The 14,461-nt window shown below is 41.2% G+C and overlaps 1 protein-coding gene across 5 annotated transcripts in view; it reads left to right on the top strand.

The window, feature by feature from the left end:
• NRXN3 (neurexin 3) overlaps nucleotides 1-14,461 on the top strand; it is a gene marked incomplete at both ends in the record, with an annotated part of 985,035 nt that overhangs the window by 311,601 nt on the left and 658,973 nt on the right. For 2 of the 5 annotated variants that reach the window (XM_082316881.1, XM_082316882.1), the window contains one exon: nucleotides 6,564-6,590. The exons of the other annotated variants lie outside the window; for them this stretch is intronic. In XM_082316881.1, coding sequence (XP_082173007.1) covers nucleotides 6,564-6,590 — 27 coding nt within the window. The remainder of the gene's footprint in view (nucleotides 1-6,563; nucleotides 6,591-14,461) is intronic. 5 annotated transcript variants of the gene reach the window in all.

Raw genomic sequence — 14,461 nt, 5'->3', positions numbered from 1 at the left:
AACTTCAGCTAGGACAGTAACTTCTGATTATAGCCATCTCTGCCTGTATTAACTTTAAGTGAAGGAAAATTTCATAGATTTGCAGGGTTTCTCTGGAGAACAGCTCAAAAGAATTGCTGTTGAGCATTCTTACATACGCAAAGAGAATCTTTCACAAAACTCCAGAGTGTGTGTGTGTGTGTGTGTATATGTGTCTGCATTTTCTTCTGATCTAATACAGTTGGTGCTAATAATCTGGCAAAATGAGATTTCCCCCCCCCCCCCCCCCCCCGTTTCTTTTCTTGGCAATTATTGCTAGCAGTTTTCTTCTCAGAGAATAAACTTAATCACTGGAAGACTGGCAGTGGCATGCTTCTGTTGGAAGGGCAGCTGAGTATCTGCTTAGCTCTACACTACCCCCTTGCAACCCAGAGCCAGTTCTTTTACCTTGCATGCCTTAGTTTCTCTCTTTGTTGAAGAGAGAATATTTTGCAGCCTTCCAGGGATGTGGTAGTATTTTAGTAAGTGCTGCTTCTATCGCCTTTGGTACTCCCACATGAAAAGTACTACAGCACGAAAACTGCCAGACTTCATCAAAAATCATCACTTTTTCTTCTGAGAAAAGTACCACTTGTTTGATTCTGTCCTTTGATTCCTATCTTCATCGTCCTTTAAAATCAATGAGAATTGGGGGAATTGCTCCTTTTGGGTGTTCAGGGCCTCCTAGACTTAGACCCTATGTGAATACAAGAATGGTATATTTAGGTTACCCTGAATATGCTTATAATTTTTTACAGCTTACTCTTTCCTTTCCAGTTTTCCTTGCATCACGCTGGCAGACAATATTTTCCCTCAGGGCCTGTCAACATTGTGTGCCTGATTGGCATTGGTCACTTTTAACACTCACTGGGGTCTATTACGCCATCACTTAGCCTAGAGGTGCACTGTTCAACTCTTACTATCTGGCATCTAAAACGTGGCTGAAGAATTGACATATGGTCTACACGTGTTTGGAAAGGGATGTGTCATTGATGGTTTAATACAGGGACAAAATCTGTAAACCAAACCCTGTGTTAATTGAAGGCTATTTTAGTGTAGTTGCAGGGACTGGAGCAATGTGTATGCCAGATTTGCCAGCTTTTCAGCTGGAAACTTTTGTGAGGTTGAATCTTTCCCCAAAAGTGACTACAGGCTGCATCAGTAGAAACCTGTCAGCACTCTCCTTCTATACCTGACTCAACAGAAGGGTAGTTTAGACTGTTGGAACCTGGATTGAGCTTCACTTCTCCTCTCTTCAGATTTATAAAGCTGTCAGATATGTTCCTTGAAACAGGACTTTCTTTCTATCAAAATGGCAAAGTCACCTTGCTGTTGAAGAAACAGAATTTGACGAGGAATGACCTTTCCAGAGCTATTAATTTTCTGTTGTTTACTGTAAGTCACATCTAACTCTTTAAGGAGACTGTTCATAGCCAAAATGTCGCAAATGAGAACCAAATCTTCATTATCTGACCCTGCCAAAATCCCCTTACCAGTGAGAAACAGTCATCAGCATCACCTCTGAAGACCTGAGATGCTCAGTGCTGACTAGGTGAGTGTCAGCATCCCCCGAAGTGTCTAACCCGTGACAGAAGTGTGTAAACAAAGACTGTTTTGAGTGGTGCGTTATTTAATTGTGCTTTTCTTATAAGTCATTTAATACTATTACTAAGAGCTGTCTCTTTCTTCTCTTCTTTGATCTATTCCATTTGATTACTTATTATCATTTGTGTGGTTTTAAGGTCTTTCCTATGTTGTTTTTTTCTTTTATTTTATTTCTTCTTTCCTTTTTTTTTTTTTTTTTTTTAAACTCTTCTGTGTATTTCAGTTGTAAAGCTTTCCCATACCCCATCAGCCATGGTAAATCAAAAGATGGTATTCAACCCTTCAAAGGCCTGAAGCCTGCGGCCCGCACAGCAAACAGCCCTGAGAACAGAGCGTACAGAGCAGCCTGCAGGGGCTGGCATATCCCACTCACCTCCTCAGCACTCAGTGTCCAAACCAAACAGGGGGTAGATATATCATACAGCAGGCGTGGGTGGGCATGGGTGGTTGGGTGCTTGCTGTAGAAGGTGGGAGGGAAAGGAAGAGCAGTGATGAATAATTCTCTAAGAAAGAGGGGCGAGGAAGTTGTTTCAGACCTTTCCCATGTGGGTGCCCGAGGCACTGCAATCTGCATGTTGACAGCATGTCTCACAGTAGTTTGAGTGTTTGTTGTGTGAAGATTAGAAGTCCAAATGTGATACAGATCTCACTTCTGTTGAGAAGGACTCTGAAGAAATGGGTCTAGAGTGGAAGGAGAGAGAGAGAGAGAAATTAAGCAAATCAGGGCTTGGAACATGCTTGGGAATCATTTCTGATGCTGAGAAGATATGCAGAAAAGGGAAAGAAATGGCTGGTCCGATAGGGAGATCCACCTTCGCATTTTTCCTCCCATTGATGTGTGGGAGGGTTATAGTGTCACTGACTTTTATTAAAGAATATTTCAGGTTTTTTTCTTCCTGACTTGGCTTATCTTCAGGTCTCTGATGACTGGAATAAATACTTTCTGCCTCCTGGTAATCTGAGTTAGTCCTCTTGTAAGAATCATCCCTCTTGTCTATCTTTTCCTAAGATATCTCCTCAAGGGTGTCAAAGACATCTTTGCCTCTCCAAAATGCAAAGTTTCTTTTGTCATTCCTACATAGAAACAGAGCAGGCCCATTTCCTATTTTTCTTTTTTAAATGTATGTGAACTTTTATGCCAAATTTCCTTTTGTGCAAATCATACACTCAGACCTGCAAGTGTATGGCCATTCATGCTGTTTCTCATTAATAAATTTCTTTTCTATAATCAGTACATACAAAAGCCCTTGATTTTTTTTTTTTTTTTAATTTTTTTTTTGGTCATAGACATGCAAAAATATGTCATCTGCCAGCTACAGGTGGGTGCACAGTTTCAAGTAGGAGAGGGGCAAGGAGCCACACTACAACATGGGGTAAGAGTGTGCACAGGACCTCATCTGGTTTCCCCATAGGAAATAACCTAGAGTGAGCTTAGAAACAGTCAGGCCCTGATTATCTTTCTTGTCCTAGTGTTGCCTTAAACTGCTCTTCCATAACCACATGTGGATGCTCATGAAAAGGAACAAACACTTTGTCCTCACACAGCAAAGTGACTTTCTTTCCTGATTCAAGGGAAAAACAGCCTGGGGCCTTAGTAACGTCAAGTAGATATCACTATTTTCAGGCACAAAGATACAAATGGTAAGAAATAAAGGCTTAATTCACAGAGACTTCTGTCTGCTACTGGACAGGTCTCTGTTCAAACAATGAGTGCCTAGTGTTAGCTAATTGCAGTAGAGCTATTTAACCTTTTGCAAGGAGAGGGTCTTTGGCCCATTTTCCAGGTGATGTGCTCTGGAAAACCCTCCATCTGAGCACTAAGGAAGCAGCTTCTGGTTTGTGTTAGGAATAATAATGAAAGAAAGTAACTGTAGAAGTTCTTCGCAGCTCATCCTGCTCCCCATGCAGTTGCAGACTGTGTTTTCACTTTGCTGCTGTCCTCCAGATTCCCCATCCAATTGCTGAACTGGCAGGAGATTGGATTTACAGCTGTTTAGGCATACTTGTCTTCAAAATCTCAAGCAAGGGAAAACCTCTTTTGAGTCAGGAATGCAGCCATACCTAAATAAAGCAAATCTCATCAGTAGAAGCCCATAACAGGGCTGAGATTACTAGAAATCTTATTGCCCTTGTACTGTGCAGGAGGAATCCCAAGCAGTTTTTGTATTTATTCCTGAATTCCCCAGCTGCTGCTGTTTTGCACACAAAGACCAGGCTAAACCTGCACCTTACTTTGCCAGGGAAAGCATCCTCTGCTTTGGATTTGTAGTGTTGTACTAGTTTAGAGGAAAATAGGTGTTTTCTTCCTTTCTAAAAACTGATGTAAGAAGAAGAAAACAGCTTCATGTATTAATGATTGGAAGTCTTTTTTGGTTGCTTTGGGCAAGGCTTAGAATTAAGGAAATGAACAACAAGACCTGTGCTTGTTCTTTGAAGGTAGCACGGAGAATATGGTGGTGCTGGCGTAGCAGTGCGGGCAGATGCACTCGCTTAGCTGCCATACAGGATCCCCACTGACCCAGCTGGACTGAGTCTGGTTTGGGAGCTGGTTCTTCTGGAGTGCGCTTGGGCATTTCTGCCTGGCACCCCATTGCATGGCATGGCAGAGCCTTCATGCTCACAGAGTCTGGAGATCTAATAGTGCCATGGTAGTCGTCAGGGCAAGCCCTCAGTGTCCTGGTCTCTTGTTGTCCTTTGAAATAGAGATCTAGCAGCCAGGATAAGGGCTACACTGGTTTTCAGTTTGAAACATCAATCCCTTCACCTGGAGCAGTCAGTGACTCAGCCTGAGGGTAAGCCCTGGGACATGTAGTTATTTCAGTATCGCTGCCAAAAAATTAAAAATGCAAAACTTCTCTGCAGACATCAATAACACAACAATAGTTTCAGTTTCTTACTTTGATGAATGTTGCTGAGGACCAGCCATGTTTCCCTTTCCAGCACACTTACGGTTTAGCCCATAAGAAATTCCCCTGTTGTTCCAGCTGTAACAACTCTCTTGATCTCACTTGCTTGCAGTGAGACTTGGGAGTTTCTCTCGCTCTTGCTCTCACTCTCCATCAGGTCACAGAGGGAAGTTCCCCAGCATGTACTTCAGAGCTCCCCTTACCCCACCCAACTCCTATAAGGGATATAGCCACCACTGTATGGTGATTGTACCAATTGCTCCAGGGCTGTTTGCTCCCACTTTTCTGTTGCGGTTGACGACACATGACAAACCTAATCGCACAAAACCAAACCCAGATTTTCTCAAGAGAAGTTCTGCTTGAAAACAGACTCTCTCTGGCTGGCTATGCTGCTCCTGATTGGTGTGTCCCTGCTCATTATGGCTCTTTATTTATAGACTCTTATTCTTTCCCCTCTTTCATTTTTTAAGAACTGCATTTAGTGTCAGCTGCTGAAATAATTTTCCTACATCTGTCTGAGTAAACATAAAATTGGTCCAGTTAAGCAGCAAACTGCATTATATTTCTCTGCCATTCTGTATAATCTCTCTTGCTGGGCCATATCTCTGTAATAAATACGACCGCCCCTGCTGGTCAAAGCTTTAGTTGTCCAGACAGGGCGTCCAGTAGCATGGTGCTATTATTCCTGGCCTTGATTTCCTGAGAGAAGGTCAGCATGGCCCAAGACACATAATAGCACTGGTATGATAGCTCTCGCCCATGTCGGACACCACAGTAATGGATGTTCACAAGGCTGTAAGTAGGCATTTATAAATGAGAGATCCTCTTATGGGTCGTATCCTGAGATATGCTGAGCATTAGTGTGGTAAATGAGAGAAGCAATGCTCAGAAGCCCTCTAGCTCAGGCTCTCCTACCACAACTTGTTTTCTTTATGCAGACTCCTCAGTTACCATTTATTAGATTCCACAAGCATAACTGTTTTTCTTTCCATGTACACCTCTTCACCCCTCCCTTGCCTGTAACCTCTGAACGAAGCAGGGCCAGCAAAGGTTCCCAGATCTGCCACTTCACTGCCCATTTCATCTTCTCCCTGAATGTTACAAGCATCCCATTCAGTCTTAGCGTTCAGACAGCAAGATGAGATCGGGCTCTGAGGAACTGGCAGGGCTGGGGACCTTTGAAAGAAATCCCCATTCCACCTGCCAAGCAAAACCAAAGTATTCCCAACCTCTAGAACTAGCTGAAATCTGGGCTGGGCGTTCGTGCGGTTAGCTGTTTGCAAGTGGCCATTTTATGATAGGACACAACTGGGCAGTATATTAACCCTTTCCTCACCTGAATGGACAGTGTCAAACGTGTCTGTGCACATATTAAAAAGTGTTCTGGGCTGGCATTGGGGGAATGAGAAGAGGGTCTGTCTTTGGGAGAGCTGGAAAGGGTTAAATATTGCACCAACAAATCTCATAGGCTGATTTTACAGGTATTCTGTGTTGGACAGATGGTGTGTTTATGCAATAACAATACGAATTAATTCAAAAGAAACCAAGTGTAAAGGTTGACTTCGAGCTTCAAGCTTCTTAGAGAAATTGCTAAAGGTCTTTAAAAAGCAAAACGACACTGGAGTATGACTTGCATTTTGAGGGAGATTTTTTGTGCCTTAATTATAATTTTTTTTATTGCAATTCACATCAGTTCATGGTCTGTAGTAGAAGATACTCTTAGGTGCATAGGTTTCCATAAAAAGAAAAGCTTTCTGTGTCGACATGTGGATATATATGTACATTGGTATATCTCTCTATACATATGTGTATATATATGTGCGTATATATATATTTATGTAACAGATATTTATGTAGAATATACTGTACATATACACCCACTCCTGAACTTGTACAGACTCTATATAAGTATAAAATGGCCACATCTCTTTGCGTGTGTCTGTCCCCGGAAGGGTGGACTGATTGTTTTTGGATGTCTGCAGCTGTTACCTTGAAGGATGCAATTTCATCTTTCATTTATTTTTCCCCATCTAGACTGTATCAGGATAAACTGTAACGCCAGTAAGTTTTCCCTCAAGTTTCATTTTGTTCTCTTTCTATATATATTAAAATAACTTTATTTTCTTTGCTGTTTTATAAGCTGTTTTTCTTTTCTTTTCTTTTCTTTTTCTTTTCTTTAAAAAAAAAAAAATTCTTCTGAAATTGAAGGGTTGGGTGGGATATGAAGCTGGGGGGGAGGAGGGAAGACCTTACGGTGATTGTATGTGAAAATTTTGTGTTAGGTTTCTCCAAGGAGGAGATGAACAGTTATTTCATAGCTTTGCAGAAGAGCACCTGAGGAACCTGATGAGCTGATATTATATTTCACTGGTAACCTGTTGTCTTTATGAAAACTTTTAAAGAACCACATAAGAATAACAACAGGTACTGTATGCACTTCTCCACTACAAAAAAGGCATGCATATTTAAAAAACAAAACAAAAAAACCCACCTCAAACTCTCAGTTTATTTCAGAATGGTGACAACTTAACTTGATATTTATTCAAAGTCATTTTTATTTGAACATAGAAGAAGGAAAAATTAGACCTCAGATTTTGAGTATATTATCAGAGTTACGTGATAACCTTTTATATAGTATATACCTCTCTTAGGTTTCTATAACGAACTCCAGCTGAATCTTTGGGTCACTGAAGATCCCTTTCAGTCTGTAAAAGTGGGGGAGAAAGCTTATAAAATCTCTGTGAAAAATAATAGTGAAAGATTATATCCAGTTCTAGACTGATTGAGCAAACACAGTCTTTTCGGTTCTACTTCAAAGAGCTGGTCAAAGTTGATATAGGACTCAAAGCAGGAAGCACTTCCCAAAGAATGGAGCTGTTAAACTCTCAAGTGTGCTTTGAGGCTTATCTTACTTGAAACTAGATTCCTGAACTGGCAGATCTTCTGTGTTAGATTGTATGTGGAAATATTTATGGAAGGGTAAACATCACTTTGGAAATGTTATAAGGGATTAAAAGGCAAAGATAGTCCATGTGTTTTCTAGAGGCTGTGGTCTTTTTACTCACCAATGAGCCCCATCCAAGCTAGCAGGAATGTCGAAAAAAGTGTGTTGCAGCCCCAATGCAAACATAGAGCTTTTAAGTAGCAGAGCCAATTGTAGCAGCACCAAGAGAATCTTACTGTAAAGCAGTTTCCTAACAGCTTTTCCATAGTTTTGGACTAAGAGTAGGTTTGTAGTGTTAGACGGCAGACAGCAGTTGTTTGGGTTTTTTTCCCCATGTACAATATCTGCAAAATCTAAAAGGTTCTCTGTGATTGCAAATAGAAAAAAAAATACACACATAAACAGATAATACCTCAGCTTTCCCTCCTGGTCACTGCCAGCTGATTGAGATCCTACTTTGCAGGGAAGTGGAAGCAATTGGTTTTTTGGTCTTGGGAAGTGGTCCCTGGGAACCTGTAGCCAGGGACAAGCCAAGGCATTGGCTGATGTGTGATTGGCAGCTGTGAGCCCTGATATGCTGTAGGAGCTTGATCATGAGTTCACAATATTGAGAATTGCAGCCTTCTTCAGCCCTATTGCAGGGCTATGTGGGATTAGTTCTGTGACTCAAGGCTTGATAGCTCTTGTTGAATTCCTTTTGCTCTTCCAAGTTTTAACACTGTATTTCAAGATAGAGTGGGTAATAGGAAAAAGTGTCTTGAATCTCTGCTAGCTGGGATTGCCAGTTTTTACCCAGCAGCGCTGAGGACGTTTGCATAAAAATAGGATCTTTTGCTTCCTAAGAGTTCATATGCTCTTGCTGCTTAGTCATCTGTAACTTTAGATAAACACTTGCACCATAGTTCTTGTTGATGCGTGTCATCTAAGCACCCGTATCAGTTCCTCTGGTAGTGGACAACAATCTGACCTTGTCATCATCTTCAACTTTTGGTGACAGCTGGCTGTTAAAGGCTTTGCTATGGAAGGCTATCTTCAGGTGGGAAATCAGCTTTAGTAGCAAGGAGGAATGGTCTGGGTTTCATGCAAATCAAAATCTAGCAGTAATTGGGAGAAACATTCAAAAAAAAGAGGGAAAAGAGAATCCTATAACCAGAGCAGTGCAAAGACATTCTGAATCCAGTGCTTTTGTTAGTTTCCCCATAAACATCAAAACATCTTAAATCATTTTGCTTCCATGCTTTTTTAATAGTTGAGGCTGTTGCATTTTTAAATACAGTCTTCCTCTGAAGGTTTGTATTTATTTATTTATTTTAAAACACTTTGGATTTTCCTATTTTATTTTTTTATGATACTTTACTGAAAATGAACAACCCTACTCCTAGTCCCTCCGACACCTTGTTTTGTTGCTGCCTGTTGCAATGACTCGGGTCATCTGTCCTGCTTTCTAGAAGGGAACCTGCTGGGAACTGATTGATGAAAAACTGTATAGTCTTGCATGAATAAAATATGGTTAGGCAGGAGCAGACCAAATATCGCTGTAACCATTCTTGCAGGTACACTGACATTTACTTGTGCAGAGGGAGTTATCCACATATAGATGGGTCTGCCAGGGTCTGTTGAAATGAACAGGAGTGTTTTAAAGTAACTTGACAAATGGGATTCCCAATCAATTGAAGAGTTTCAGGTCAAGTAGTCACTATTGCTAACTGAAAAGAAGGGACCTGGTGCATGGTTTTAAAGGTAAACAGAGCTGTACTTTTGGGGTCTCATGGAACGTCTAGGTTAAAGAGCCTACCACAGCAAGCACTGAAGCTCATGCTATTTGAGAAGAGACTAGTATATTGTCCCAGGTAAGCATTTAATTTTCAATATAATTGCTCTTAATTTTCATTGAAAGAATTGAAGGTTTTTTGCTTGCATATCTTTGGGTTGTCGCATATCTGATGCAAAATACTGCTTTCCATCACCTCATTTCTTCTTACCCTCTCTTTCTCATCAACTGTTATATCTCACTGTTCCGAAATGGAAAACTGACATCGTTTCCTAGAATAGGAACATTTTCTTACTTTCTCTGTATTTATTTTAGTACTCATCCTCTCCTTTCACTTTTGAAGATATCTAAACTGATCTCATCAGTTTCTGCACACTGACAGAGGTTGAATTTAGAAGGACCCAACAGTGCTGTTGCTTACACAGATGTAACTGTGTAGTAACACTCTTCCTCTGAGTGTAAAATCAGCACAACCAAAAGCAGGATCAGGATCCTAAAATACACTCTGTAAAGGTGCATTGGATGATTCCTCAACATAATGCAGACGTAACGGATAGCACAATTTGTTGGCTGGATTTATGGGGAAAATAGGTATAGTCTAAATACCCGTATATTTTTGCACACATATATTTTGGGTTTTTAAATAGGATTTCGTAAAGAAGAGTCGCTCTTTGGTCCATCTCCTGTAAACTGTTTCTTGAAATACATAGTTCACTTTAAAGAAAGTTAAAGTTGTTGTGACAGTTTTATAGTTTGTGTCATAGTATATGGTGCTCTGATTTTTCTTCATTTTTTCAAAGGTATCTAGTCCTTAATGTACTTAATTTCCTTATTCCCTTTTCAGTGACCCCACTTCATATCAGTGCAGATGGGGATAGCCTTCTACCCAATATTAAGTGTGGATGGAGGACAGGGCTGAGTGTGCTACAGTTTTACTAGCTTTTGGAGGTGTCTTCACTTTGTATTCTTTCTAGGATACTGCTTGGATTATTTTTCTTGGCCTAGTTCTCTCTCCTTCTCCCAGACCTTTCATGTGGTGTTATCAATAGTCATAGTCACATAGTTTGACATGACCTTTATGGGAGGTTTGATCTTCCAAAAGTAGCTGCCTTTGGGAGAGTGAATATTTCTGTCTTATCACTTGTTGTTTCATAATGAGGCCTCTTCTCACTAAAGCATGCCAGACAAGCCGTTACCTATTTTCATGTCACTTGTGAAGCCTCAGCAAATCTTGATCCTTTTCTCTTACCTATCGCTAAAAGGACAAGTGGAAGAGGATGAAAAATCACAGTTCAATCACTACTAGTTGATCCTGTGTCTCTGTGAGGCCCCACAGTTAGCATGTTGTTTCAGATCCAATTAATTTTGAACTGGTCTTTGACAATAGAAGACAGCTAGAATATGAGATTGGTTCTCCCTTCTCAGTTGCCATGCTTTTACTGTATTTAGTGCCTTAATTCAATGCAACGTTAATGTTTCATTTTAGTAAGTGCCACCGTAACAACATAAAATACAAACATATGATGTGTAACTCTCTGGGAGAGGTTTAAAGTTTTCTTTTTTCCATATCATCATAAGTAAATAGGAAGCCATGCTAACTCTAATCTAATCAAAATGTTGTAAAATCAAATGCACTTACCTATTTCCTAGTGATGTTGCTGTCATTTTAATAAAAGCTTAATAGTACTCTAACATGAAAACATTATTTGGAAAGTGAAGAGGTATGATTAAACATACACATCATATTTGTGACTCTAGTATCTCCTAACTCCATTTAAACATAATCAGGAAGAAATGAATGCTTATGTAGCCTGAAAAGTGACAAGTTGTTAGTATGTCATATTGTAGTGGTGAAAGCAAAGCTGGTGTCTCTAGCATCTGTACAGCTAGGCTGAAAATGAGACCTTTGAGCAGTCTTAGGCTCAGGGTGCTGGTCTGGCCTTGTGCTGCAGCTGCACTGCAGTGCAGAATGGACGGGAGCAAGCTTGTCTTTGGAAGACTTTTCCTTCTGTTATGTGATGAAACAGCAGTTCTCCCAGGTATTTTGTCAGATGGTAAACCAAGAATTCTATTAAAGGAAAAAATACCATGCTGGATCCAACAGCCCGAGAGAGGTGAGGCTACTGCCACTCCCTGTTCCCAGGTTCAACCAGTAGCGAGGTTGAAGATGTATTCCTGGCAGGCACTTTGCTGATGGTCACACACTTACTTGCAGACCCATGTTCATTCCAGTCTCTGGCAGCAGGAACATATGGGCCCTCTGACCCATGGTGTGACTCCAGTTGCTGTACTCGCACCCCTGTGCACCCTGATGCACACAGAATAGAGAGCCCTCACCCAGGAAGGAGTTAGAAAGGAATTTAATAAGAAGACAGGACAAACTGCACTGATCAGGTGCCGGACACAGCCAGACAAGCAAACTGACCAGCAACTATTTACACGTGACCAGCCCTCTTTATCCCCTTACCTCTCTATTTTCGCACTCTTGTTCCTCCCAAAATCACCTCCCTTTTCCCGCCTTTGGTTTCTCCCCTAAATATTGCATAAGAAATCTGTCTGATCCCAAACTGCTTTTCCGCTGTATGACATATGTCCCACTGTAGGCAGCAACCCGCTTAGTCCAAAGCTGATCTCAGGAGCTGCTCCCGATGACTTAGGGTGATGAGTTTCACAGTTGGACACTGGGGCTAATGACTCTGCTGGGACAGCCCTGGGAGAGGCCCAGACAAGGTGTTTGTTCCTCAGGAGTCCTCGATTTGTGTTCCTGCCTGCCCCTGTGCTCCTCTGGGCTTGTGCAGATGGGCCTCTGATGGGCTGGTGGCCCCTGTGATGGGCCTGGATGTAACCCAAGAAGATATTATTTAGGCTTCCCCTCCTGCTGTTGTCTTTCTGAGCTCCTTTGTGGGTGTGCAGATGAGCTTTATCACATAACGCAACAAATTCCTCTTCCCTGTGGCAGCTACTACAAAGTGAGGTATTTTGTCTCAGACTTGTTTGATTCAAGTCCACTCCAAGTCCCCAGGGGGGAAAAACCTCTTGACTTAAGCTCTCGACTCAGAGGTTGCTTGGTACCTCTACAAAGTGAAATAGTGCTCCTGAGCTTGTTTTAAAAAGGTAGCGACAAAGTCCATGCAGTTACCAGTTGCAATGGAGAGGACAAGACCCTTTGGGGCTGGGTTCCACAGGGATATCTTCCATCTAGGCGAGATGCAAAAGGTGAAGCGCATACAAGAAGCTGCTCTGCTTCACTGCTGTCTAGACAATATGTCTTCTGTAGATTAGATTCTGTAATAAGTTGCCAGAACATCTACTTTGTTCTTTTATTCAAAGAAAATTGGCATAAAACTGGAAACTCATGCTTTAGGATCTAGGAGGAAGTGAGTACTTTATATGTGATTAATTTTGTCTGAGAACAACCCAGAGAGAGCATCTCTAATGAGACTTTGAATAGAAGAAGAAGAAGAAAAGCAAACACTAATCAGCACAAGCACTGCTTGCTATGTTGGGTACTACCTTATCAGTTAATTTTAGGCCAAATCAGTGAGCCTTAAGGCTCAGCGGATACTGGATAAGGAGTGACCGGTAAAGAGGCTCTAGTGATTTGCATTATTGGGTGCAGAACACCGGGTGTAATGAGCAAAATCTTTTCACAGTGCCTTTAATCCTCCTCATCCAGACAGTATTATGAAGATGAAGGTTTTACTGTGGCATAACTAATTAATTTCTGCAATCCTAACCTGCAGTTTGTGATATCACAAGGTCCCTGCATCCCAGAATATTTCAGGGGCTGTAAATCTGGGCTACAAATGCAAGTCCATGTTTACTAGACTTCAGCTAGCCCCAGATGTTAGTTAGCAGCAGTTAGCCTTCATCTTCCAGCTAATATTGTCATATCCTTTGAAAGTCTCTAGTTTGACTCTTCAGTTCTAGTGCTCAGGGAGAGACTTCAGCAGGTCTTCCAAGGTCATCAGCTCAAAGAGATGGCACTGTTGAGAGCAGAGCTTGGCAGAACGCATTCTGCGTTATTTTTAACTAAATTGCTGCAGCGGGACCTACCAGGAAAGAAAACTAACCTTGGAAACTCAGCAATCATCTATCAGGAATCAATGACCCGCTTTTGGGAAAACAGCTATGCCAGTTTACTGGCTATCGTTCCCACCCCAGCAGCTTTTCTTGACTCCTTGCCACTTCTTGAAAGGTTGTCTTTGTGCTGTATGTTTTTATATACAGAATTTTCAATTCCTGTAGCCTCTGACCCCTTCCATGTAATTATAACTTAAAATGAGAACTGTTGTGAAGGGGGCAGAGTCAAAACAACCATATCAATCACCCCGTCAGTCACTAAGCTAGGTACCCATTACTTAATGTTAGAAATTCCAATTAAATACTGGGATTCTATAACAAAGATTATGGAATATGAAAAGGTTGGGGTGTTTTTTATTTTTTTTTTTTTTTCGCCAGAGGAGGAAGATGCTGTGGGTGAGCCTTGAAGTAACCTAGGAAGAAGTTTGTAGTAGGATACTTTTGAAGTCATGTGATGCTAGGTTTTTTTTTAATAATACATTGAATTAAGTAGTTGCTGGTCAGCAATGTTTTTGTCTTGCCCACCAGTTGTTATAATACAAGCTTCCTTTCTCATGTCTGTTTTTGGGGGAAACAGGGTGTCTTGCTTCCTTTCCTGTTGCAATATTTGCAGGATTTCAGCCAGGATGCCTGGGGAAAAAAGGCTTTGATAGAAAAACTTGTATGCTTCTCAGTTTGTTATTTTGGCCACTTTCTTTATATAAATTGATTTGTGTTCCTTTCAGATCAGCTGTCATCACTTGCACTTTCCTCAGTGTTTTGGTTTAACCCCTGTAGGTGGCTAAGCACCACGCAGCTGCTCACTCACTCTCCCCCAGCCTATGTGTTATCAACACTGTTTTGCTCACAAATCCAAAACATAGTACTGTGTGGGCTGCTATGAAGAAAATTAACTCCCTCCCAGCCAGACCCAGTACACTCAGGAAGCAACTGTAGCCTTCAAAGTTTGTGGACATCATGCTATAGGGCTTAAAAAGGCAATGCTTTTGCTGCCTTACAGTGAAATAGGGGGCCAAAGTTAAACTGAAACAGTGTTGCCTATGGTGTCCAGGCATTGAGCATTTGGTCTTCTCTTTTTTTCATTTCATTGATTTTTTTCTTTTACTACACAAGGCACTGAATTTGAGGAAACTT

The sequence above is a fragment of the Platalea leucorodia genome, assembly GCF_965183815.1.
Source record: "Platalea leucorodia genome assembly, chromosome: 7".
Classification (NCBI taxonomy): Eukaryota; Metazoa; Chordata; class Aves; order Pelecaniformes; family Threskiornithidae; genus Platalea; species Platalea leucorodia.
The sequence above is the reverse complement of the archived record's forward strand: the minus strand, read 5'-3'. Positions and strand labels throughout refer to the sequence as shown.